Source organism: Sus scrofa, chromosome 7 (genome assembly GCF_054392235.1).
Source record: "Sus scrofa isolate SSC_HxYL_T2T_F1_AM1 chromosome 7, Sscrofa_HxYL_maternal_Yorkshire_Landrace_v2.0, whole genome shotgun sequence".
In the NCBI taxonomy this organism is placed as follows: domain Eukaryota; kingdom Metazoa; phylum Chordata; class Mammalia; order Artiodactyla; family Suidae; genus Sus; species Sus scrofa.
Genome location: NC_139389.1, coordinates 7421427 through 7449344, shown reverse-complemented (window position 1 = coordinate 7449344; position 27918 = coordinate 7421427). Strand labels below are relative to the sequence as shown.

Below are 27918 nucleotides of genomic sequence, written 5' to 3'. Positions count from 1 at the left end.
AACTTTGGCATTTGATATTCAAGTGACTATGATAGTACCAACATGTCTTTATTTTTTTAAAAATGACTAAAGAAGGCAAATATAGAAGGACAATTTATGCCTGCTTCAGATTTTTAAATAGTTGTACCCAATTTAAAAGAAAGTGATCTTCCTGGAGTTCCTGTTGTGGCACAGTGGAAATGAATCCGACTAGGAACCATGAGGTTATGGGTTCGATTCCCAGCTTTGCTCAGTGGGTTAAGGATCCGGCATTGCCGTGAGCTATGGCGTAGGCTGGCAGCAACAGCTCCGATTAGACCCCTAGCCTGGGAACCTCCATATGCCATGGGTGCGGCCCTAAAAAGAAAAAAAAAAAAAAGAAAAGAAAGTGATCTTCCATTATATTCCCTTCTCCAACATTCCCAGTTATTCTCCCCATCACCCCACAAGGGGAAAGTTTCATTATTTTTCAGTGAGTGGGCATTTTAGACAGGTAGGTGTGTACGTGTGGATGTATTTATCTGTATGTTTTAGAAAATGCTAGGAGTTCCCGTCGTGGCGCAGTGGTTAACGAACCCGACTAGGAACCATGAGGTTGCCGGTTCGATCCCTGGCCTTGCTCATTGGGTTAAGGATCCGGCATTGTCATGAGCTGTGGTGTAGGTTGCAGAAGTGGCTCGGATCCCACGTTGCTGTGGCTCTGGCATAGGCTGGTGGCTAGGCTCCAATTTGACCCCTAGCCTGGGAATCTCCATATGCTGCGGGAGTAGCCCTAGAAAAGGCAAAACAACCAAAAAAAAAGAAAGAAAATGCTAGGAGAAGTACCTTGTTAAATATCAAATAAAAATACACAATAGCCCCAAGGGTGGAAAACAATATATTAATTTATTTCAAGAGAACAATGTGGAATATCATCAAAAACCAAGCTTTCAGGGCATCTCCACGGACTCGCAGAAATCCACTCGTCCAAACACTACACTCTTTCAATATTAAAGGACTTAAGACACAGAATAAACGACCAACGGCAGACATGTAAACTTCTTCTCTTCCAGAAGATTTCTCGCTCTACATGCGAAAGATCCAGTGTAAAACATTCCTTCTTCTCAGGCGGTTTCATGTAAATAATTTGAAAAAAAAAAAAGGGTGATTTATAGATTCTGCCATTAGCTCCGGGTGTGCTGTCTATGCCTTCAACTCTTCATCACCCGATTCAGTTCTGTTTTTTCAGTAGCAGGAAAAGAAGAAGGCTTTGCTTCCAAGTCATTCCCTTAAATACGATTAACATTCAACAGACACAATTACAGGACCAAAAACTGCATTAATCAGATGCATCCTTCATCGTCGTTACCGTTTTTCATTAGAATAAATAAACCATCAGGATTTTGAAGGGTCCCAGTAGACTTCACATTTTTCTGAGGTGACAGGACATTGTGTCATTACGAACACTGAGACCCTGCTCGGATGCTCAACAGGACTCATTTCATCTTCTCTAAATGTTCCGCCCTGGAAAGGAACCAAGGAGACCAGCAAGAGACCCCAACTCTCAGACAGAGAAATTTGTTTCCTAGTGTTTACTGGCAACCTCGCTAAGCCTCAGTAACTTCATCTGCAAAATGGGGGTAATCCAGGAGCTTCCCTGAGCTGTGACACTTGCAGGCCACGGCAGGGCAAGGCGCTGGCAGAAGGCTGAGGACGCAGTCGGCACGAAGCTTCTGCCTCCTCCTTCCCGTCTCTCTTCATTCTGTAACTGGTGCCATCCTGGGCCCGAGAGCCCACTTTACGACCCTGCACGTGGATGTGTTCAAACAGAACCATTCTGGGAGTTCCTCTGTGGCTCAGTGGGTTAAGGACCTGGCGTTGTCACTGCTGTAGCGCTGGTCGCTGTTGTGGCGTGGCTTCACTCTGGGAACATTCCCACGCTGTGGGTGCGGCCAAAAAAAAAAACTCCAAACAAACAAAAAATGACCACTCAGTGAGATTCTCTAGAACAGTCTTCCCAACGCTGACATCATTGCCAGTATTTTTAGAGTGAAAAAGCTCTGACTGGCGTTTCTGTTGTGGCTCAGCCGGTCAAGTACCCAACTAGATGTATCCATGAATGCGGGTTTGATCCCTGGCCTCGCTCCGTGGGTTAAGGATCAGGCATTGCCCTGAGCGGTAGCGTAGGTCACAGACCTGGCTCGGATTCTGTGCTGCTGTGGCTGTGGTGTAGGCCAGCAGCTGCAGCTCCGATTTGACCCCTAGCCTGGAAACTTCCATATGTGGCCCTAAAAAGCAAACAAACAAACAAACAAACCCCTCTGATTTACTTCTCCTCCTTGTCTCTGCACAGGTCTGGTGTATAACAGACACTCAAGAAATACTTCTTGACTAGAAGCCAAATGCATGAATGGGATGGATGAACGGGATGAAGGAATGAGAGAGAGGCTCACTCACAACTGAAACCTTTTAAAAATCTAGGCACTCCTGGAGTTCCCATCGTGGCTCAGCGGTGAACGAATCCGACTAGGAACCCTGAGGTTGCGGGTTTGATCTCTGGCCTTGCTCAGTGGGTTATGGATCCGGCATTGCTGTGAGCTCTGGTGTAGGTCGCTGACGCGGCTCAGATCCGGAGTGGCTGTGGCTGTGGTGTAGGCCGGTGGCTACAGCTCCGATTGGACCCCTAGCCTGGGAACCTCCATATGCCGAAGGAGCGGCCCTAGAAAAGGCAAAAAGACAAAAAAAGAAAAAAAAAAAAATCTAGGCACTCCTAACACCCCTGGGCATTACAAGGCTACTCAGGGGACACCATGAACTCCTTAAAGGCTCCATGGGTTAGAATTTGGTCATTTTGAAGGTAAGATCCCTTGGGTGGCGGTGGAGGGTGAGGGCAAAAAAGGAAAGTGACTCCCTCTGAGGTGTTAGGGACCTGAGGCCAGACCCATGCAATAGCACCGCTTTTCTAGAAACATCTTCATTCTTCAAGCACTGTGCCATGTCTCCAATGGCAAGCGATGGATAAGGGATCAGAGCCCATTCTGGCAAGTATTTAAGAAACAGATCCCCCAGAGACGGCTGTCTTCAATTCTGTCTCCTGTGAATGAATTTACATTCTACACAGAACTTGAGACACAGGAAACTTGAAAATGCTACTGGTGAAACTCCGGAATGAGCTCTAGTTCTCAGTTCTGGAAGCTCAAGTTGTAAAGGAGATGGATGAACTACCTAGAAGAAAACCGCTTCTATGCCTACGTGTGGTGAAGCAAAGAGCAGGGGTGCCCATTAACGTGTGGCTGTAGATCTCTTATAAAGGACTCCTTCTCCAAAGAAATCCAATCCTTATTTTCCTAAGTAGTGTAATCTACAATTCTCCTTTTCATTAGCACATTTACATAATTATCTGAGGCAAATCTGACGGCAGGTTAAATTTATCATTGATCAGAACATAAGGAGTTCCCGTCGTGGCTCAGCGGTAATGAACCTGACTAGTATCCACGAGGACTTGGGGTCACTCCCTGGCCTTGCTTAGTGGGTTAAGGAGCCGGCGCTGCTGTGAGCTGTGGTGTAGGTCGCAGATGCAACTCAACCTGGTGTGGCTGTGGCTGTGGGTGTAGGCCGACAGCTGTGGCTCCGATTTGACCCCTAAGCTGGGAACTTCCATAGGCCACAGGTGCGGCCCTAAAAAGACAAAAAAAAAAAAAAACCAAAAAACAAAACACACAAAACTGCCAGAGGGGCCAGAGTGCCAGGAGCACCCTGGGCAACCCTCATGACAATATATTTCACAGTGTCCAGGGGAGAGTTTAAATGTAAAAATGGAGTCAGGTCCTGAGACGGAGGCAAAGAAAGGTTTTCCTTCCCAGCTGTGATTTCCCTTCACCTGTGAGTGGCAGCCAATCAAAAATACCAGCTGGGCTGTATTTCAATTTCACTCTGATTTAGGGTTCTTTCTCGAAGCCTCAGTTCTAGGCATTCCACGGTAAGAGGGTAGGTACTGAGCTCAAACTTGTTAGCAAAGAGGCTTGATGAATTCATCAGCCACTTTAAGTCTCCGTTTCCATAGATACAGATGCCGTGGACGTAGTGGCCTGCAAAGGAGAGAACAAGAAACAGTCAACACAGGCTTGTTCTTGAATCAGGGGCAGTGAACTTGATAGTGAATGGAGGGTTACCGCCTGACGGCTGTCTGGCCAGATCAGTCTCCGGGTTTCTGATGAAAAAGGATTGTTTTGGCTCAGCCCACCAGGTAGTTCACCATTCTATGGGGAGACAAAGGAACAAATACTCACTGGGAGAGAATGAGAGGTAAGCAGTACAAAGTAGGCGTCACGAGGCAACTCATGTATTGTGAAATGTGGATTTCATGGATGAGAAGTTTGAGAAGTGTACAGATGGGAGATTTACGGCTGCTCTGGTCAAACCTCTTCCCTGAGCTCCAGACTGTTCTAGCCAAGTGCCTACTTTATTTATTTAGTTTTTTGTCTTTTTAGGGTTCACCTGTGGCAATATGGAGGTTCCCAGGCTAGGGGTTGAATCAGAGCTGCAGCTGCCTGTCTACACCACAGCCACAGCAAAATGGGATCCGAGCCTCGTCTGCAACCTAGACCACAGCTCATGGCAACGCCTGATCCTTAACCCACTGATAGAGGCCAGGGATCGAACCTGCTTCCTCATGGATACTAGTCAGGTTCGTTACTGCTGAACCACGACAGGAACTTCAACCACTGTGTTCATTTCTGTGTCCCCTGCCTCTGGAAGAGTGCTTGGTAAATAATAGGTGTTAAATGAATACCTGTTGCATCTGCTAATCCCAAAGATGCAAACTATGACACAGAGAATAGATAAACCACAAGCTCCTACCGTAGAGCACAGGGAACTATATTCAATATCCTGAGATAAACCATCACGGAAAAGAGGAGTTCCCGTCGTGGCTTAGGGGTTAACAAACCCAACTAGCATCCACGAGGACACAGGATCCATCCCTGGCCTTGCTCAATGGGTTAAGGATCCAGCGTTACGGTGAGCTGTGGTGTAGGCTGCAGACATGGCTCGGATCCCGTGTTGCTGTGGCTGTGGTGTAGGCCAGTGGCTTCAGCTCTGATTTGACTGCTAGATTGGGAACCTCCATAGGCTGCTGGTACAGCCCTAAAAAGACAAAGAAAGAAAGAAACATAATGGAAAAGACTATGAAAAGGAAGATATATATACACACGCGCAACTGAATCACGTGGTTGTACATCAGAAACTAACACAGCATTGTAAACAACCATATGTCAATAAAATAAAATAAAAACGGTTGTTGAATAAAAGGGCAGAGAAGGATGAGTGGAGAGTTGGTGCATGGGTAGAACTGGGAAGCGTCAGTGGGGATGGATGATGGTTTCAGGTGGGAAAACACCTCTGGAACATTTAGAGATGGGAATTTTCTGCTGGAATAGACTTTTGTTGGGGAACAGGCTTAAAACAAGAATGGTAGGAAGCTGGAACTCTTTCCAGAGTTTGCTTGGCATATGGCAGAACTACTGACTTATACACCAGATGGAAGGGTTGGGCCTTTTGTATCCCATAAACATGGAGAGTCATGGGAGAGTTTTGACTAGAAGAAGCAAGTGATGAAGCCGATGTCAGCAAGATTAATTCTGCAGACTTTGCAGGTCCATTAGGAGCCCATCAAAGGACTACAGCACTTGGGTGAACCACAGCGCCTGTGCGGAGTTCACGGTGGCCATGAGTGGGAAAGGAAGGCGATTAGAGGTAGACTCTAGAAGGACCAAAAGGACTTGCTGATTAATGGGGTTGGGAGGAAGTACAGTAGAGAGACTGAAAATCACTGGAAAAAGCCAGGGTTTGGGAAAGTTAAGAAGTAGCTGGGGGGTGGGTGAGGAAAACTCCATGCATGGGCCCTGTGGCCATGCTTACGAATGGAAGTGATCAGGACAGACTATTCCAGGCTGGATCAAGTCGAGCGTGCAGAGACGCCTTGGCCTTCCAGATAAAGGCAGTCCTTACATCCTTGCAGAGAGTGGAGAAGAACCAGCAGTGAGAATTCAAGAGAGCAAGGGGAGATTCTAGAGGCATCTGCGCACAACTGAGACCACACATGGTGTGACCTCGGCAGTGAGAATGGGTAACTTTTCCTCTTGAAACCAGGAGCAACGGGGAGAGAATGGGTTCACCATACTCTACGATGGAGGAAAGGGATGATGCGACAAAGGAATTGATAAGGAGATTTTATTTTATTTTACTACATTTTTTTGGCCACGCCCATGGCATGCAGAAGTTCCCAGGGCCAGGGATCAAACCTGTGCCACAGCAGTGACAATGCTGGATCCTTAACCTGCTGCACCACCAGGGAACGCCCAAGGAGATGCTCATCAAATGTCTTCAAAGTTCTGCCTAAAGTTGAAATGATCCCCTCTTTGGGGAGGGAGTTCAGCACTAACCATCCCTACTGGTATCCATGAGGATGCAGGTTTGGTCCCTGGCCTTGCTCGGGGGGTTAAGGATCCGGTTTTGCTGCGAGCTACAGTGTAGGTCACAGACGAGGTTTGGATCTGGCATGGCTGTGGCTGTGGCATAGGCTGCTAGCTGCAGCTCCAATTGGACCCCTAGCCTGGGAACTTCCATGTGCTGTGGGTGCGGCCCTAAAAAGCCAAAAAAAAAAAAAGGCGGTCATGATTAAGCGTAGGAATCAGCCTCGTGGGGTCAACCGGCAAAGCAATCTAAAACGTTAGGGCTATAGCATGGGACAGCTGATACAGTACACAGGTGGGACAGAGGGTCCCCAGAAGGAAACTGAGAGGGAGAGGAAGCCAGGGGAAGCTGAACCTCTGGAAATCCCAATTTTAAAAAAGCAAACACATTTAAAACAACAGCGACAGCAACAACAACGCATTTTAGGTTTGGGGCTGGAGCAATGGATACACTGATGAAAGATCCCAGCCCTGTTGGAGCTTCTGTGCTGGGGAGATAGACAGTAAAATATATAGGATGTAAGTTGGTGGAGGACTAGCAGGGTGACCACGAGACTGCAACGGGAGATGGGATCCCCAAGTGTGAGAGTGTAGGTGCTCTGGGATTCTACGTGCTAAGAGGGCTTGTAAAGCCGGGACACACACAGGTTTGGGACAAATGCTATTACTTCCAGCCAAAGGGAAAAGATCCAGAATACTGCTGACTTGCTGGACTGGAGTAATAGCTACCTTCTCTGGGCTATAGCTTCTTCTTTGCCCCATCTACCGGTTGGGGAGGACAAATATCTTTTCATGCTGTGAACTCTTTAAGGCTTTCGGATGTTCATTGGTGTAACCGGTACTCAGAGAAGAAAAATGAGACATTGGTTTAAGAGGAGCTTGGGCGGCCCAAACTTTGTACCCCCTGTAGGTCCCTGGCTAGGGGCTACTTTGAAGGACCTCCACCTGTCATGTGATCAGTCAATGTCCCTAACAACAAGTCAATCTGACTCGTCTCTACCTTCTCTACGGGGGTAGGTCCTGGATACAAGTGATAAGAGGACTGAAGTGAAAACTCTCCTGGGTGTGTGGGTGCGTCTGCTACATAGTGGACAGGGGCTTCTGTGCTGGGGGAGGGTTAGAGCTGCAAAATGATGATGTCACGTGGGTCCTTATGGATGTCCAAGTCCTCACACGTTACAGCGGGAGGGGAGGTAGAGGAGCGGGTCCGAGGGAGACCACCGTGGTCCTAGTGGAAGGGTGATGGGTGTTCTAGAAGCATGTGGAGAAGATAACATATCCCAAGTATGGGGACCCTGATGGATGGAGATCCCCTATTTTCCAAGGAAGACCCACTTTCTCCTCCTGACTGATGTGACACCCCAAAGGAGCAGAAAGAAGAATGCACACCAAGAAGAGAGCAGAAACGAGCAAGAACAAAGGACCGTTATCATCTGAACCTGCCTCTACACCGCCCTAGGTAATTACAAAGCTGGAGAATGCCTTTAAGATGCTCAGATTTACTTTCCAAGGACTGCATCTTGACGCCTCTCGCCACTTTACTTAATAACTCTCGGATGGGGCTCAAGGAGCCAGCGTTCCCTCCCTCCGTGAGAACCCCTGTATTCGACAACTCTGTTCGTGCCCACACCAACAAGCGGTGTGGCCTCGGAGTGTGAAAGGAATGCCTCACCATGGCAGCCTCCGTGTTTATCTTCCATGTCGATCCACTTCACAGCCCTGAGGTTACCAGCCCACGACGCGTTAGGCATGGAGCCAGGGACACCTGCAACGTCAATAAAGAAGGAAAGCAGAAATAAGAACCAAGAGAGCAAAGTGTCAATGCCATCAATTTCCCTTCCAAGTCACGGTCACTTTCCCCTCAGTACATTATCTTTTACATCAGATTTTTCATTGTTGGTGCAAAACTCCAAAGGTTCATGGAGTGAATAGTGGGTGGTTACAGACCTAACCTTGCCACGGTAGAAAGAACCTATTGTTTTTTTGTTTTGTTTTGTTTTTTCATAACAGGTGCTCAAGCCTGTAAGAAATGCCATTGTACGAAATCATAATGTGCATTAAAAAGTTGGGTATTTTTGGTTTCTCAATGCCTTTTCCTTGAATCTACTTACAATCCTATTCTCAAAAATTTTTAGGACTTTCCAGGCCACATTTATCTTAAAGCGAAAGCTCTGGAAACAGGCCATTCTATGTCCTTAGTGCTAATAAGCAAGAGAAGATTCCAGTGTCACTCTTAAATGAAGTTGCAATTTTGGGCATATAGAACTTAATCTTTTCACACAATATCCTTTCTCTGTGTTAAAGTTCTTATTGAGCATTTGGTGTTGCCTAGCATTGCGCTGGGCAGTTAAGAGATGGCAAAAGAAGTAAGACATTCCTGATCACTCAATAAAGATGATAAACTGTTTGCCCCAAGCAATAGGTTTTGGTTTGGCTTGTTTTGCTTTTTATTTTTTAATTTTTAATTTTTTAGTTTTTTAGGGCTGCACCTACAACACATAGAAGTTCCCAGGCTAGGGGTCGACCTGGAGCTGCAGCTGCCAGCCTACACCACAGCCACAGCCACACCACATCCAAGCCACATCTCTGACCTACACCACAGCTCACGGCAGTGCCAGATTCTTAACCCACTGAGAGAGGCCAGGGATGGAACCTGCATCCTCATGGATGCTAGTTGGATTCGTTACCACTGAGCCACAACGGGAACTCGCCAAGTAGTAGGTTTTGAGCTTTGAGTTTTTCCTACACCGGTGTGCTCTGATCTACTTCTCTTCTCTATTCGTCTCAGTTATTCTTTTGACAAAAGTTTACTTGCTGACCTGTTATCTAATTAATATATTAGCTAACCTAACTTGGAGATGTAACGAGCCTTTAAAAGGGAGAGGAGAGCATTAGGTTGCCATTTTGCTGAGCCAGGGCTTTCCCTCCTTGGCACCCCTTACCCTTTAAGCGGGATAACTCTTCGTTGTAGGGCCCATCTTGTGCACGGCGGGATGTTTAGCAGCATCCTTAGACTCCACCCACCCGGTGCCAGTAATACATGCCCTCCAGTTAGGACCATCAGAAATGTCTTCAGATATTCCTAAGTGCCCCCTGGGGGAGCAAAACTGCTCCATTTGAGAAGCACTGCACTACGCTCTCTCCAATAACCCTCTCCATCTCAATACCTTTTGGATGGGCCACAGAGACCGAAGGGTCCATTTAGCCACACAGAGTAGTTCTACGCCAAGATTCCCATTACTGGAAAAGGAACACCGCATACAGAATCAATGTGAGCGCAATTAAAGGAAGACTATTCTGCTGCATAAGAGCTCCAGCCACTTTCACCAGTGAGAAGTGCAATTTGAATATGAATGTGACGTACCCGTCACCGTGCAGATGACAGCCATACTCCAATCACAACAGTCTTTTCTGAGAAGATCCTGTAGGCCAAATAATGTCCTCCCCACTCTCTCCCGCCCCGCATGCTCAAAGAAATCTGAACTCTAATCCCTGGAACCTGAGACTGTATCACACGACACGGCAAAGGGGAATTAAGGTTGCTAATCAGCTGACGTGCGAATGGCGAGATTATCTTAAATTATCCAGGTGGGCCCAATGTCATCATAAGGGTATTTTGAAAAAATGGGTTATCCGTGCTTATTTGTATTATTTTTTATTTTTACAGTTGGAGTGATGTCTAGTTGACTGATGTACAAGGTTTTAATCACTTCTGCTGGACAACACAGTATAACCACAGCGGCATTTCACAGTGGAAGCGAGAGGCGGAGAGCTGGTTGGAGGGGTGCTAAGTGAGAAGCTGCGGGAGGGGCCGGGGGAAGGTGAGCCGCCTCCAGCAGCTGGAAAAGAAAGGCAAGCAGAGGGATCCCGCCCAGACCCTGCAGAGAGGAACGCAGCCCAGCCAAGGCACTGCTGTGGGTCCGATGAGACCAGTGCCAGACTCCAGACCTGCAGAACTGTAAGAGGGGTAGGGACATCATGTAAGCTGCCAAGTCCAGGGTGAATTGCTACGACGGCAAATAGAAACCTAATACACAGACCAATGAGGACAAACTCATGCACAGACCCTAGATGATAGATATTTGTTAATAAGAACAAAATTGGACAAGACCAGTAGGAAGTGTAATTGGTTTAGGCACATAACAAAATTTTCCTCTTTAAAAACATTAATGAAAACAGGTGCCTTTTCAGACAGAAAAAAAAGCTTTGTTCTGTTTTGCCTGATGTCGCATAATAATGATATAAGCCTCTAAATCAAGAACTGTCCCAAAGTCTCCCAGCTAAAATTAAATTTTGCACAGTCTTGTCTGTAAATAGCGTGCATCTTCACGCCTAAGGGCTTTCTATCAGGCAAGATGCCTCTTTTCTTGCTGCCAAACTTGGAAACATTGTTTATAAACATTGAGTATTCAAGAAAAACACAATTTATTAAGCCATATTTCATCCTATTGCTTTAGTTTGCATTCAGTACTCTAAAAGTTACTTTAATCCTTGCCTATCCCGAGAGAAGCTTCTTTATTTTGTTCTTAGCACACACTTTAAAAGAATTTAGAATACAACTTGTCTTGGGTAAGGTGGGAGATGGGGAGAGGGCAGTCTGGAAAGCAAAGCGACAAGCGGTATATTTACTCATGTCAGCAGGATGAGCCGATGTGTGGTGACTTTCATGAATCTAGTTCAATTAAGTAACTACGGCAGAAGAGTGTGAATAAAACACTGCCACGATGAAAATTCCCTTACCCTCATTTAAAGGGTTGCATTTTTATTTTTATTTACTTTTATTATTTTATTTTATTTGTGTCTTTTTAGGACCGCACCGGCAGCATATGGAGGTCCCCAGGCTAGGGGTCTAATCGGAGCTGTAGCCGCTGGCCTACACCACAGCCACAGCAACGCCAGATCCCAGCCGAGTCTGCAACCTACACCCCAGCTCACGGCAATGCTGGATCCTTAACCCACTGAGTGAGGCCAGGGATCGAACCCGTGTCCTCGTTAACTGCTGAGCCTAAAGGATTGCATTTTTAAAAGGACAAAATATTTCTCTTCCTCTTTTATTCTCATTGATGTCATTAACACTGACCATCACAAACTCTTACTCAGAAACACATTGCATTATTCTAGAGATAAAAGCATGGCATTTATTATTAATGACTGTTGTCTTTAAAATAAAAGCGTAACACCTATTAGCCTCCTGCGAATGAAAGTACAATCCTCAACTTCTATACTTGGATGACAAATCTCAAACATATTTGCTTAAATATTGTTCAAGTTTGTGTTTTAAAAGTTACATTTTTTTTTGTGGCCGCGCCCATGGCTTATGGAAATTCTCAGGCCAGGAATCAAACCCGTGCCTCTGTGGAGACACAAGCTGCAGTAGTCAGGTTCTTAACCCACTGCACTACAGCAGGAACTCCTAAAAATTACAGTTTAAAAGTGTGTGTGTTGGGGGGGCACAAACAGACAATGTTGAATTCTATTTTTTTGTTTGTTTTTTTAAGGTTTTGGGGTTTTGTTTGTTGCAAAGAATATATGAGGCACAGACATATCTGGCAAGAGCTGGCATAGACCCTTGCTTTTCAAGTGTGGTTCCTGAACTGAGAGCTTCAAGATCACCTGGGAGCTTGTCAGAAACGAAGAATCTGGGAGTTCCCATTGTGGCTCAGCAGTAAGGAACCTGACTAGCATCCATGAGGACTTGGGTTTGATCCCCTGGCCCTGCTCTGTGGGTTAAGGATCCGGCGTTGCTGTGAGCTGGGGTGTAGGTCGCAGACGCAGCTCAGATCTGGTGTTGCTGTGGCTGTGGCCGGCAGCTGTAGCTCCGATTCAACCCCTAGCCTGGGAACTTCCAGGTGCCGCTTGTGTGGCACTAAAAAGCGCACACACACACAACAACCAAAAAAAAAAAAAAAGAAGAAGAAAAAGAAAAGAAATGCAGAATCTTGGTCCCTACCCAGCCCTCCTGCATCAAATGGACATCTTCACAGGATCAGGAGAGAATCCCAGTGCAGTCAGGCCTGGGCTGTATCTACGCTGCCAGAGGACTCGGCTTCTCTGCCTCCTCCCCTGGAAACCTGCCTCTCAGGCTTCAACAAGTTTCCAGGGAGCTTCCCCCCGTCCTGTTCTCACTAAAATTCTGCCCTCATGAGGAATCTGGTCCTTAGATTCTTGTCCCCCCAGCTGGGGACACAGTCAACCCTAAAACAGCATGAGTTTAAGTTGGGAGGGTCCAGGCACAGGTGGATTTTTCCCAGTGGTAAATACTGTGGTCTACACAACAAGGAGGTTGGTTGATGCGGCATCTTGGACACAAAGGGCGGCCCAGCTGGGGTCGGGAGAAGCTGTGTGGGGTGGAGCTCTGACTTGACAGCATCCGGCCCACAGGAGGCACTGATGCACGTTCCACGGCTAAGTGAGTGTGACAAGCAAGGGACACGCCCTCCCCTTCGTCTTTAGTGTTGATGGTGAGCACGGCTTAGTTGGCGTGGGGATCAGACAGGCCTGGGTGTTACCGTGACTTCCCGACAGGCCACCGTACTTTCAGGTATAATATCCTCTACTTCTCGGTATTGAAGAGCATTTATTTCTTCTACCCTCTTAGCAAGGGTCAACCCGGTTCGATGTGCCCTATAGCAACTGCCCCGGTGGCCAGGGATCCTGCGTCCTCCACATCTGTCCCGCCTCCCACCACTAGCTGGGGGAGGACATACAACCCGCAGCACGACTTCTGGTGACCGCTTCATCCGACTACCTTGCAGGCATCCTTTATTTCGAGGAGCTAAGGGCAAGCCCAAGACTGAATGGTCTCAATGTGCAACGGGCCCACTACTCGGTCAGCAGTTCACTTTGGCTTTGCTTCAAACATCCAGGGAGACCCCAAAGCTGCCAATCTCACTGTTTGTGCCAAAGTCCAATGGCTCCTTCCACTCCCTTAAAAGCATCTGTTGCATCCACCTCGGTTTCCTGTTCTTCCTCAGAGACTGACCTGGGGCCAAACTCCCGGTGGAACAGAAACAGGCCTAGGGACTGGTGAACTTAGTTCTCAGCCCAGCTCTGCCATTAACCAGCTGTGTACCCTTGGGCATCATTTAATGTCTCCCAGACTCACTTTTGAAATGAAGTAGGTAGATTAGATCAGCGGTTTTCAGCCCTTTAGACTGCAATCTGCAGAAAAACAATTTTACACACACACACACACACACACTCACATATGAAGTAAAGTTTCACAAAACACTTAGGCTTCTTCCATGCCTTTGTTTATGTTATTTTCTAGTCTAGTCATATTACAATTTTCGGTCAAAACCTACTAAATTGGTCCACTAACGGGATATACCACTATATCTCGTTTTATATATATATCCTATTTATCTTAAAAATACTGGACTAGATAGATGATTGTGTTATTATGATTATTGCTGTTATAATTATGATTATTGTTTGTCAGGAGGGGAGTTATTGGGTCCGCCCTAATTCACAAGTATCCTAGGAAGGATGTCTTTTGCATTATTTCTAGGATGGGGCAAAAAAGGCACTAACATTATCAGAGAAAACATTTTAAACTATAAAATCCAATTCTTTCATTTGCTCTTCATAGGCTTATTTAAACAAAAGAGTGGAGATAAAGTTTACAGAGTAAGCAGGAACGTTTTTCTTGGGGCTTAGCCTTTCTTAGACAAATAACTGCATTTGTTAAATGAATGTGATTCTTTGAAACGCAAAAGCTTTATTTATATTGACTTTCTCCTTCTTGTTCTAACACAGTCTGGTTCTCATTACAGGAGACCTATGTGTGCTAACAGATTCTAGCAGGAGCTTATTATTTAAGCTCAGAAATATACTTTTTAACCTATTAAATAAGCAAGAATTCTCGTTTTAAATGTCAAAAGTCAATGCTGGTATCCAAGCATTGAAGAGGTTTTCTCACAGTTTCATGGGGGTGCTGGCAATTGGCACAACTTTGGAAAATCAATTTTGGGGGGAAGGTCATGTCTGAGGCATGCAGAATTTCCCCAGGCAGGGATGGAACTTTTGCCACAGCAGTGACAACACCAGGTTCTTAACCTGCTGTGCCACCAGGGAACTCCTGGAAAATCAATTTTGAAATGTAGGAAAAGCCACTCTAACTGCCAATTCCCTTAGGCCTTTTGAAATTATCAGTTTCAAAATAAGCTAAGGACATCTTTTTTTTTGTAGGGCCACACCTGCGGCACATGGACGTTCCCAGGCCAGGGGTCAATTCTGAGCTGCAGCTGCCAGCCTACACCACAGCCACAGCCACACCTGATCTGAGCCTCCTCTGTGACCTATACATACCACACAGCTCATGGCAACACCAGATCCTTAACCCACCGAGCAAGGCTAGGGATCGAACCCACATCCTCATGGATACTACTTAGGTTCTTAACCTGCTGAGCCACAACGGGAACTCCAGGAAATAATTTTTTAATGTGAAAATCTCTGTGTGACATTATTTATGCATAATGACTAGTGGCACAGGCTTTGAAGTCAGATAGTTGACATGTATGGGAAAGCATTTCTTCTGACCTCTGAGCAGGCGCCAAGCCTTCCGAGTTTGCCCTAGAGCAAGTGCCTGGTGAGCCAATCTTCTGTTCTGGTTTGGGTCCTGCCTGGTACGGCTCGCTCAGGCAGGCGATAAAGTACAACTCACCAACACTCGACAAATCCCAGTCTCTGCGATCCCTGGCTGGGTGACCTTAAACAGTTATGTAATCACATTAAGACATCACGTACTAATCTTCAAACCCGCATCGGTTTTGTCAGTGTTAAAGCAGAGAATGCAAATGCTGTGTTGAGCATCCTGCCTGGGATACGTCACTAAATACATGGCTGAAAACACAATTATTCTGTTCAAATCACGGGGCCAGGGCAGCTGGGGAAAACACTGCCGTTTTACTAGAACCTAAAGCAAGTTTCTCGACCTCAGCACCACTGACATTTGGCCTGGATAATGCTTTGTGGCGGGGACTGTTCTGTGCCTTGTAGGAGGCTTGGCAGCCTCCCTGGCCTCCATCCACTAGATGCCAGTGGCATCGAAACCTGCTCCCCTTCCCCCCAGGTTGTGACAACAAAAATGCTTCCAGAAAGGAGTTCCCACGTGGCCCAGCAGATTAAGAATCTGATGTTGTTGGAGTTCCCGTCGAGGCACAGCAGAAGCAAATCTGACTAGGAACCACAAGGTTGTGGGTTCGATCCCTGGCCTTGCTCAGTGGGTTAAGGATCTGGCATTGCTGTGAGCTATGGTGTAGGTCACAGACGTGGCTTGGATCCTGTGTTGCTGTGGCTGTGGTTGTGTAGCTGGCAGCTACATCTCTGATTTGACCCCTAGCCTGGGAACTTCCATATGTCACAGGTGCAGCCCTAAAAAGACAAAAAAAAAGAATCCACTGTTGTCACTGCAGCAGCTTGGGTCACTGCTGTGACGTGAGTTTGATCCCTAGCTCAGGAACTTCCGCATGCCATGGGCTCAGCCAAGACAAAACAAAACAAAAATATTTCCAGAGAATGCCAAATGTCCTCTGAGAAGCAAAATCGCCCCTGGTTGAGAACATGGAATTGTACATTAATAAAACCATGCATAAATATTTACATATGAAGTTGGCAAACTTTTGTTCATAAAACTTAAACATCACATTGCTTTTATATTTTAAAAAAAAGCTTATTTACATACCTCTGAGTCTGATGCGCTTCACTGATTTAGTAATTGTGCCTGTGACTCTTCTAAGAATCATTCAACAAAAGGAAAAAATACACAGCGTTCACTGCCGATTAGCTTAAACAATAAAAAAATGGAAATTTACCTAATAGTTGGGAAATGTATGTTAAGTAACTTTTAGCCTTTTTTCCTGTTGATGGGGGTTATTTTTAGAAATAAAAAGGTACCTTTGCTTTTGCCTACCAGTGGTTCATTAATCAGAATGTTACCCATGAAGCTTACTAGAAGATTCTCTTTTGTTTCAGGTAGATGTTACTTAGAGCCCTATAGTCCCTGAAATGATGGCACAGCATCCCCAAAACGAACCTTCCACATTCATCTCTGAAAACTGCCAACAAAGGAGCTCTTCTTCGGTGGTAAAAGGAAAAGATGAAATGAGAAAAGCAAGAAAAACTTGGAATTATTTATTTACTTATTTGTTTTTGGGCCACTTCATGGCATATGGAGTTCCTGGGCCAGGGATCAGATCTGAGCCACAGCTGTGATCCAAGCCGGATCCTTAACCCAGTGTGCCTGGCTGGGGATCAAACCTGCGTCCTGGTGCTGCAGGGACGCCGCCAACCCTGATGCAGCACAGTGGGAACTCCAGAATTTTCAGCTAGAAGCGATTTTAGAAATTTTCACCTCTTAATATACATTCCCCCCCTCCATCATCGAGCTGTGTAAACCAGAGCCTAGAACACTGAAGTGAACTGCTTAGGAGTTTGGATGTGCTAAGTAACGTGTTGATTTTGTTTCAAGACAATTTACTCATTCAAAAGGTTTTCTTGCATGGCCTCTATGTTCTAGAGTAGATGCAGAGTCTAAAGCCATAAATGTCATGTTCTTGCAGCACCCAGGTTAAAAAAAAAAAAAAAAAGAGAGAGAGAAAAGAAAAAAGAATTCAACTGCAGATACTCAGGTCACTGCGGAGGCAAAGGTTTGATCCCCAGGTGGGAACTTTCCATATGCCAGGGGTGTAGCCATTTAAAAAAAGCAAACAAACAAACAAAAAAGGTAGCTGAGTAGAATTTTAGGTGGATCTTGAATGGTGAGTAGGAGGTAATTAGTTAAAAGTGTCGCCACAGGACACAGTGACTGTCTGGAGGTAACAATGGCTTGAGGATGAGAGGAGAGCCCACCACAATTATGCTAAAGGGAATGAAAAGAATTTTTTTCCCTCCTAGGGCCGCACCCACGGCATGTGGAGGTTCCCAGGCGAGGGGTCAAATCGGAGCTGCACCTGCCAGCCTGAACCACAGCCACAGCAATGTGGGATCTGAGTTGCGTCTGAGACCTACACCACAGCTCACGGCAACGTCAGATCCTTAACCTACTGAGCGAGGCCAGGGATCGAACCTGCATCCTCATGGATCCTTGTTGTGTTCGTTAACCACTGAGCCACGAAGGGAATTCTGGCAATGAAAAGAATTTTTTAAAAAATCAAACTTTCCCTTCTACAAAGTACTGCTTCCAAGGGCACAGGGCAAATTTCTAAACTCCAGCTCTGAGAATAAACTTGGGTAAATAATTATTCTTTCAGCATCATCTCTCTAGATTTTCCTTTGAAGCCTTTGGTCTGGGTGGGTACATGCTGTACTTTTTCATATGTCAAAGTGAAGTAAGTTTCCTTTCATCTTATGTCCTTGTCTTTAGTGCAAAATTATTCTAACTCCATGTAGAAAAGAAATGCTGAAATGAAGAGCAAATGGGCTGGATCCATATGCATCATTCTGTGTCATTATTTCTCTAGTTCTGTTTAAGGAACCGTCTCTAGGGTATCACACCTCACAAGCTGCCGAAAAAATGATGACTTTTTTTCTTTGTCGACTTTCCCCAAGTTACTCTTGTCTTCCCCAGAATAAAGCAGCAGGCCTTATATTTAAAGGTTAGTGAAAGCACCTGCAGGAAGAAACCTCACATTATAGCGTCTGTTCAGTGTTGGTGGGAAACCACTCACTTAGATAAGCAACACATTGTGGGGTTGGGCAGGGCTGATTTCTGGCCCAAACAGGAGGGCAGTGCTCTCCTGTTAAGACTTTTATCAGGCGTTCCAGAAATGCCATTACGTCTCAACAAACACCAGAATGTTTTAATACCTAGATTCATCCCCAGACAAATGGCCAAAGAGGCAGCAACTGCTCTGCAAATTGTTGAGCGAAAGGAGAAGGACGAGAGGAAGAAAGAATTTGAAGTAATATTTTCAAACTTCAGAATGTATCAAAACTTTCCACTTGGCATAGCCAAAGGAAGCCATAAAAAAAAAAAAAATGAAAAGACAACCTACGTAATGGGAGAATATAGTTGCAAATGATGTAAGCAACACGAGCTTAATCTCCAAAATATACAAACAACTCATACAGCTCAACAGAAAACAACAAAAAACCCAGTCAAATAAATGGGCAGAAAACCTAAACAGACATTTCTCCAAAGAAGAAGATACATACACATGGCCCTCGAGCACATGAAAAAATGCTCAGCATTACTAATTATTAGAGAAATGCAAATCAAAATTACAATGAGGTACCACCTCACACCAGTCAGAATGGCCATCATTAGTAAGTCTACAAATAACAAACGCTGGAGAGAGTGTGGAGAAAAGGGAACTCTCCTGCACTGCTGGTGGGGATGTAAATGGGTACATTCACTATGGAAAACAGTATGGGAGCTCTTCAGAAAACTCAATATACAACTACCATATGATCCACTCCTGGGCATATATCTGGACAAAACCTTCATTCAAAAAGGTACATGTACCCCTACGTTCACTGCAGCACTATTCCCAATAGGCAAGACAAGGAACCAACCTAAATGTCCATCAACAGCTAAACAGATTAAGAATCTATACACACAATGGAATACTACTCAGCCATAAAAAAGAACAAAATAATGCCATTTGCAGCAACGTGGATGTAACTAGAGACTCTCATACTAAGTGAAATAAGTCAGAAAGAGAAAGACAAATATCATATGATATCACGTATGCATGGAATCTAAAATACGGCACAGATGAACCCATTTACAGAAAAGACACAGACTCACAGATGTGGAGAACAGACCTATGGTTGCCAAGGAGGGGCAGGGGAGTGGGATGACCGGGAATGGGGGTTAGTAGATATGAACTATTATATTTAGAAAGGCTGGAGTGCCCGTCGTGGCTCAGGGGTTAATGAATCTGATTAGGAACCATGAGGTTGCGGGTTTGGTCCATAACTCAGTAGAGCTTTATCCAGTCAGAGCTCTCCCACGGCCCTGGTCAGCGCCAGGCTTCACCCGCTCACACTGCCTGCCCGGCTCTGTTACTATGTAGTTGGCAACACTGGGTTTCCACGCCTCACTTTCAACACTGCCCACGTCATCTTTCATCACAGTCTACACACACCCAGCTGCCCTGCGATCTTTTTGGGAAATGCTAAATTGGTCTTCCACGTACACATAGTTCTCTGTACCCTGGTGGACGCAACCATCTGATATAAGAAAACAAGCTCAAAATAAACCCTGGGGATGTAAGAAACAGCACGGTGGCTGCAGTTCGTAATGCTGAATTGCATATTTGGACGTCGCTGGCAGAGCCCATCTTAAACGTTTTCATCCCACAAGGAAAGAACAGGTGTGAACCATGGTGGTGGCGAGAGATGGTAATTCTAGTTGACGTCACTGCTTATTGGGACCGTCATTTCACAGTACATGCAAGTATCCAGTCATTAGGTCGTACACCTGAAACTAATGAAATATGTCAATTACGTCAGTTAAAAACAAAGGAAAAACAAGCTCATATGTGTTAGTAACTAAAGGGAGTAACGTTTCAGTCCTTAGATAGCCTCTCCTAAAAAAAGAATTTAATGGACTTTTTTTTAAGAGTTCTAGGTTCACAGCAAAATTGAGTGGAAAATGCAGAGATTTCCTATACATTCCCTGCCCCTCTTCTCCTTCGATATGTATCAAACTGGCAAAGATTTAGAAAATGATAATACCCAGTAGTGATTAGAGGAAAATGGAGGTCTCAGACCTGCCAATGGGAGTGCAAATTGGTCCAGTTTTTTTTTTTTTTTTTTTTTTTTTTTGTCTTTTTAGGACTGCACCTGTGGCATATGGAGGTTCCCAGGCTAGGGGTCAAATCAGAGCAGGAGCTGCTGGCCTCCACCACAGCCACAGCAACACAGGATTCAAGCCACGTCTGCGGTCTACATCACAACTCAAGGCAATACCAGATCCCCGACCCACTGAGCAAGGCCAGGGATCGAACCTACATCCTCATGGATGCTAGTCCGATTCGTTTCTACTAAGCCACAATGGAAAGTCCTGGTCCAATTTTTGGAAAAGCATTATGGCATTTTATATCAAAACTCTTAAAAAACATGCATACCCTTTGACTCAGCAGTTCAATATACTGGAATTTGTCCTGAGTAAGTTCTTTGTAAATTATTATCTGAGAGGCAGTGTAAAATAGCAGTTAAAAGGAGAGACTGAAACTAAATTGAATGGGTTCAAGGGTCTGCGACCACTGACAGGTTAGCTAAGCTCCCTGTTGCTCAGTTGCCTTATCTATAAATGAGGGTCAAAATAGTCCCTATAACTTAACGGAGTTGCTGTGAAGTGTGTGATACACTTAAAACACTCTGAAAGGTGCTTGATAACATACTAAGCGGAATAAGATGTAGTCATCATTAATTAGTAATTTTATTAATAAAACAATTATCTCTTATTACTGAGAATAAAAAGCCCACAATTTGAGGCTTTGCGAAACAAAGGATGGCACATTCAAATGATGGCATGCTAGAACTATTCACAGCAGCCAACACGGGGCAACAACCTAAATGTCCATCAACAGCTGAATGGATTAAGAACATGCGGTACACGTATACAATGGAATATTACCCATAAAAAAGAACAAAATAATGCCATCTGCAGCATCATGGATGCAACTAGAGATTCTATACCAAATGAAGTCAGTCAGAAAGAGAAAGACAAATATCATATGATATCACTTATATGTGGAATCTAAAATATGATACAAATGAACCTATCTACAGAACAGAAACAGACTCATAGACAGATTGGTGGTTGCCAAGAGGGAGGGTGGTGGGGGAGGAATGGACGGGAGTTAGTAGATGCAAACTATTACATTTAGAATGGATAAACAACAAGTTCCCAATGTATAACAGAGGGACCTATATTCAAGATGCTGAGCTAAATCATACTCGAAAATATAAAAAAAAGAATGTGTGTGTGTGTATATATATATATATCTGAATCAATTTGCTATATAGCAGAAATTGATACAACATTGTAAATCAATTATACTTCAATAAAAAATAAAATAGTTTCTCAAACTTAAAAAAATAATGGCATACTACAGAACTATTATAAATTCCGGGGCAGAATTCTCCATGACATGGAAGAATTATGACATACAGTTAAATGAGGGGAACCCATTATAAAAATATGTAAAAAGATATGCTTTTATGTGAAAACAAAGACTAAAATCCATATATTAAAATATTATGTGTGAATATTTTTACTGATTTTGATTTTCATCTTTGTAATTTCTGTATTTCCTTATTTTTAAAATGTTTTAGAAATGTTAACTACCATTACACTTCTTTTGTAATGAAAATTAAATATACCTTCCCAAAATTAACTAGAAAAAAAAATTAAAAAAAAAAGATCCCAGTAACTATCTTGCTTTATCAAATGTTTTCACTAAAAAAAGGATATATTTTAATTCGTTGTGGTTGACTGCCAGAAATGGTCACCAATTCCTCCCATTGCTATATGCATGCCTTCATTCAGTATGATGCTGCAGCTTTTCTATCTAGAGGTGGAGACTTTATCCCTCGAAGCTGACCTTGGTCATGTGACCTGCCTTGGCCAATGGGTCACTAGCAAACATAATCTGAGGTCTGAGGTGATGGGATCCATCCAAGCCCTTCCAGTCTCAGTGGAGCCAGGAACTCAGAGAACCAGGAAACTTCAAGCCACAAAGTTCTTTTCCCCTAGCAAAACCTTAACTGATTGTTTAAAAAGGAGCTATGGTACAAAGGGTCGGAAATGAATGACAGCCAGGTGGACAAGATAATCAATTCCATTCTTCTGCTTTTTTTTCTAAGTCCAGCCTTCATCTGAGTCAGTGATCCCCACTTTGGCTACTCATGAGAATCATCTGCAGAACTCTGAGCACAGCACCAATGACTGTGTCCCATCTCCAAGATAATCTGAATTAATTGGTCACGCATAAGAACCACATTTTTTTTTTTTTTCTTTTCCGGGCCGCACTTGTGGCATATGGATGTTCCCAGGTGAGAGGTCAAATCGGAGCTGCAGCCGCCAGCCTATACCACAGCCACAGCAACGCCAGATCTGGGCCGTGTCTGTGACCTACACCACACCTCACAGCAATGCCGCATCCCTGGCCCACTGAGCAAGGCCAGGGATTGAACCCGCATCCTCATGGATATTAGTCAGATTTATTTCCGCTGTTCCATGAAGGGGACTCCCAGATTTTTTGTTTTAAATGTCCTACATAATCATAATATGTAGCCAAGGATGAGAACTCCTGTTCTTCATAGATTATTTCATTGAACATCCCTTTATAGAGATAATACTTTTCAGCTTCTAAAAACACCAAATGTTGGAGTTCCCATCGTGGCTCAGTGGTTAACAAATCTGACTAGGAACCATGAGGTTGCAGGTTTGATCCCTGGCCTCGCTCAGTGGGTTAAGGATCTGGCGTTGCTGTGGCTCTGGCATGGGCCGGTGGCAACAGCTCTGATTCGACCCCTAGCCTGAGAACCTCCATATGCTGTGGGTAAGGCCCCAGAAAAGACAAAAAAATAAAAATAAATAAAACAAATGTTATGTAAGGAGAGATTTTATTTATTTTTTCACCAAATAAAGGCAACTTTAAGTTTTGAAGATTTTAAAAGTACAGAAAGGGTCAAAGAAGAGACCAATTGTTCCCATCAAATTAGCTGGTATTAAGCATCCTGGCACAGTTACCTTACGAATCTTTTTTTTTTCCTAAAAATATTATTGTATAATTCGTGAAAAACTGAACAGTTTATTGGATTGGATTCAAATGACTCATACAAGTACAGAGAACAAAAATGAAGGTTAAAGAACCCCCAAACACTACAAAATCCTATCTATACAAAAAAATCGCTAAGAAAATATTTCATAAAGTGTCTTTTTGTACAAATACTTCCATGTCACCTTAAGACTACAACATAGCTGTTAACTAGTTGACCAATCTATGCCAAATACAGGTTGCAAATAACCTTTCACAAGTGGCCTTTACCATTGAGATGTATGGGCTAGGTTTTCTTCCGTAAGTTTGGGCAACCCTTCTGCACAGGTTTACTTTTATAAAGGTTTATTAGGACCTAAGCTTTGTTATTTGCAGCATGTAAACCTCGAGCCCTAAGTTTTCTCTGTGATCTGTTTACATGTGTTTGCTCAGAGCTTGGGATTGCTCAAATGAAATACATTTGCATTTCAAGTGGCACTTCCTAGATTTTAGGTGACTATTTCAACTAAAAGTATTTACAATTTACAGTAATGATTTCGCTTCTCATTCTGATAGATGTGATGTCATAGCCGGGTTGTTCCTTCCTGGAATCGATAGAAGACAGGCCCTGCAGGCCTTGTTTCTCGCCTGGGGAAAAGGCCCTTCATGACTCCATTAGACAAATTTTCATCTTGCCCTGCAGACCTTCAAAACAAGGCACCAGGTTACACCCAGTTGGAGGTAAACCAAGAATTCATTCTCAAGTTGTAAAACATCTCCTCCACTTCCATGTGAAAGCAGCCACATAAAAATCGTGCTTGCTTAGGACGCTTGTCTAATTTTAACCCCTACTTACAACGCAAGACAGGTCCAAAGCATTGAAGGTCAATGGTAAATTCCATTTGTTGCGGCATGCGCTGGGGTCTATCCAGGTTGCTAATTCTGCGAACTAAGTGCCTATCTATAACAAGCCTAATCTTTTACACAGAATAGCAGAAGCCCTTCTGTTTATATTCCTCTTCTGCAAATATGAGAAACATCTAAATAAACTTTAAAAAGAGAAGAAACGTGGGGGGAAGCATCTCCGAGCCCCCCACCGCCCTGGCCAACCCCATAGAGTCTGTAGCAGTTTTTAGAAACACAGGAAGCCACAATGTAGCCCTAGCGTTTCCTCTTGACAAAATCTATTTAACCTGAAGTTTGGATGAAAAACACTGGGCTACAATTAGAAGGTATATATGACACAAACCCAGCAAAACTCATTTTCCGGGTCAAGATGAATGTCATTCTTGGGAGTACAAGGGGGTTCCCGGAGCTGGTGGTAGCAGGGATTCGGGGGCTGGTGACTCAGGAGAGGATCAGTTTGAAAGTTCAGTGATTTCAGTTCTGATCGGTGCCTTTTTCTGTATGTATAATGCAACACTTCCATTAAAAGTTTAAGAAAATGATAGAGTAGGTGGGAATGTGATATTTACATAAATTTGTAAAACAAAACATGAAACTTCAAAGAAATGTTGGCCCCTTCAGTTCCTTCCCTGGCTTCCTCCACCCCCGCCCAGGGTCATTTCAGGGACTGAAGAGCCCATTTTGAGTTATCTAGTTTTCAGGTTTTGAGAGCTCGCCTTTTAAGCACTTGAATGCGGCTGTTTCCATTTGTGTAACAGTTATTTAAATATTTTAGGAACTCTGAAGTATGGACATCTTTAGATCAAGACCAGTGACTAATGTTTGTTTTTTCTTTTTAGGGCCGCAGCCTCGGCACATGGAGGTTCTCAGGCTAGGGGTCGAATTGGAGCTATTGCTGCCGGCCTACACCACAGCCACAGCAACACAGGATCTGAGCCTCATGTGCAACCTACACCACAGCTCACGGCAACGCTGAATCCTTAACCCACTGAGCAAGGCCAGGGATCGAACCTGCACCCTCGTGGATATTAGTCCAATTTGTTTCCACGCTGGATCCTTAACCCACTGAGCAAGGCCAGGGATCGAACCTGCACCCTCGTGGATATTAGTCCAATTTGTTTCCGCTGAGCCACAGCAGGAACTTCAAGAGCAGTCAGTGACCAATATCCTCAGTTTACAGGAAAAGATAAACCCTTGAGCCATCTACAAACCTAGACAAATCCTCTTCCAAATGAGTTTTGGCAGGAGATCATATTAGAGTATTTCCACATGCACATTACAATATTTTCACATGATCTCCTCGACTTGAAAGGACCTACGATGGAGAAGCTTTGTGATTCTGTCACATTTCTTTCTGGAATAAAAGTGGAATACAGTTTTGGTGATTCTTTAGCCTTCCAATTAAGTTTTCGATGTTCCTACTATTTTTGTTGTTGTCTTTTTAGGGCTGCACCCTCGACGTATGGAGGTTCCCAGGCTAGGGGTATAATCAGAGCTGTAGCTGCCGGCCTACACTCCAGAGACACAGCAACATCAGATCTGAGCCGCGCCTGCGACCTACACCACAGTTCACGGCAATGCCGGATCCTTCACCCACTGAGCAAGGCCAGGGATCGAACCCGAGTCCTCATGGATGCTAGTCAGATTCAGCAACCGCTGAGCCTCGAAAGAACCCCCTTATTATTTATTCTGAATCACAGATACTGACAAATCAAAGGGAATAAAATGACACCAAAGTCAAGTTTAATAATGATCTAACTACACGCGGAATTTACTTTTGGTTTATTACCCCAAATGAATAATATTACTAAAAATGACCCTAATTTTTCTTCCTTCCTTCCTAACCCCCACTCTTTTTTTTTGGTTTTTAGGGCTGCACCTGCGGCATATGGAGGTTCCCAGGCTAGGGGTCGAATTGGAGGTGCAGCTGCTGGCCTACACCACAGTCACAGCAACTTGGGATCTGTGCCTTGTCTTTGATCTACACCACAGCTCATGGCAATGCCGGATCTTTAATCCACTGATCGAGGCCAGGGATGGAACAGGCAGCCTCATGGATACCAGTCTGAGCCACAATGGGAACCCCCCGACTTTTTAAAAAAAAATGAGAGGTCGAACTGGCTCTATTATTTACAGAAAATAATAAATAACAAATAAGTAAATAAATAAATAGCATGGGAACAGAAGTTTGACAAATGGAACCAATACAGATAATCTGCCAGAGGATCTATAAGAAACAATATTCACCTCGGGATGCACAAAGTGAATTCATTAAAATATAAGAAAGGAAGAATAAGAAGCTGCTTTCCCAGACCCCAACGGCTTCATATTCCACGATTTCGTTTTTTACTACATTCTGGAAAAGGCAAAACCATAGGGATGGAGAACAGATCAGGGTTTGCCAAGGGTCTGGCCTTGAGACAGGGTGTTAGGGATTGATCACAAGGAGCATCATGAGGGAATTTTTGGAGGTGATGGAACAGTTCTTGATTGTGGTGGGGAATGCATGACTCTATGCAACTGTTCAAACACAAGGGATGGGACACCAAAAATAATAAATTTTACAGCATATACATTTTAAAATAAAAAGGGAAGCTCCTTCAAATTTAGCAAAAATGTGTACTAGAACAGATTCTTCATGGTAAATGGAAACATTTTAAAATTCTATTTTGTAGTTTACCTATAGAGTTTTTCATTTGAGAAACAGTAATATTCCCACTTTTTAAAATGAATTCTGGAGATCTCTGGTGGTCGAGGAGTTAGGAATGCAGCACTGTCATTGCTGTGGCGTAGGTTCAACCCCTGGTCCGGGTAACTTCCACATGCTGTAGGTGTGGCCATCAAAAAATAAAAATAAAATGAATTCTGAAGACGTCTTATAGAATCCTGTCCTTAAAACCCATCTTTCCGTATTAGATAACATATACTAAAATGTGTTTACTGCCCTTTTATTCCAATACCCAGACATTTCAGAGAGAAATTGTGAGAAGTACTAAATAGATAAAGACCACTGTATTACGATTTACAAGTCCCACCTTCATGACCCAGTTCAACTGCTAAATCATGTGACCCCACCTTCTTGAAACTGGTGTCTTGAAGCTTAAATGATGAGCTTCTCCGAACTCTAACGTGAAATTACTCATCCTACTTCACAAAAATCATTATTCTTGAAGAAGCCATTCTGAGTTTATACCCCTTCCAGAATCATCTGCTTTGGGAATTCCCATCGTGGTTCAGTGGCAATGAATCCGACTAGTATCCATGAGGATGCGGGTTCGATCCCTGGCCTCACTCAGTGGGTTAAGGATCCAGTGCTGCCATGAGCTGTGGTGTAGAAGTGGCTGGGATCCCACGTTGCTGTGGCTCTAGCATAGGCCAGTGGCTAAGGCTCTGATTTGACCCCCAGCCTCGAAACTTCATATGAGGAGGGTGCGGCCCTAAAAAGCAAGAAAAAAAAAAAAAAATCATCCACTAAAAAAAGAAAAAGAAAATACTAACACCAAAACAACACTCACTAGGCACCTTCCTGCCACCTCAATTTCCTCATTTCATAGAGAAGGAAGCTGAGGCTCAGAGAGGTTAAGCGACATGGCCAAGGTCAAACAGCTGGTTAGGGACAGAGCCTGGAACCTAGAAAATAAGTTTATAGGTCATTGGCCCCTTACATGGTCCAGTGGCTGAAGTTGGAAACTCCTTCCAAACTTTACATCCTAAAACCAAAATTCATTGAGGCCAAGGTTGGTTAACAATTTGTCAGTGTCAGACAAGCTCTTAACTGATGAGCCGGGGGGGGGGGGGCAGAGTCCATATTATTCCCTGCACACTGCCCTGCAAGACCAGAGAAACCTTTAATCTCAGAACAAATT

At 44.2% G+C, this 27918-nt stretch overlaps 1 protein-coding gene across 3 annotated transcripts in view; it reads right to left on the bottom strand.

Moving 5' to 3' along the window:
* Positions 1–845: 845 nt before the first annotated feature.
* Positions 846–27918, bottom strand: part of LOC100152566 (N-acetyllactosaminide beta-1,6-N-acetylglucosaminyl-transferase) — a 93780-nt gene continuing 66707 nt past the window's right edge. For 2 of the 3 annotated variants that reach the window (XM_084967359.1, XM_005665561.4), the window contains exons 2-3: positions 8104–8196; positions 846–4046 (exon numbers count right to left, since the gene is read on the bottom strand). In XM_084967359.1, coding sequence (XP_084823485.1) covers positions 3856–4046; positions 8104–8196 — 284 coding nt within the window. In that variant the 3' untranslated portion in view covers positions 846–3855. The remainder of the gene's footprint in view (positions 4047–8103; positions 8197–27918) is intronic. The other variant, XR_014809581.1, reaches the window with a different exon arrangement.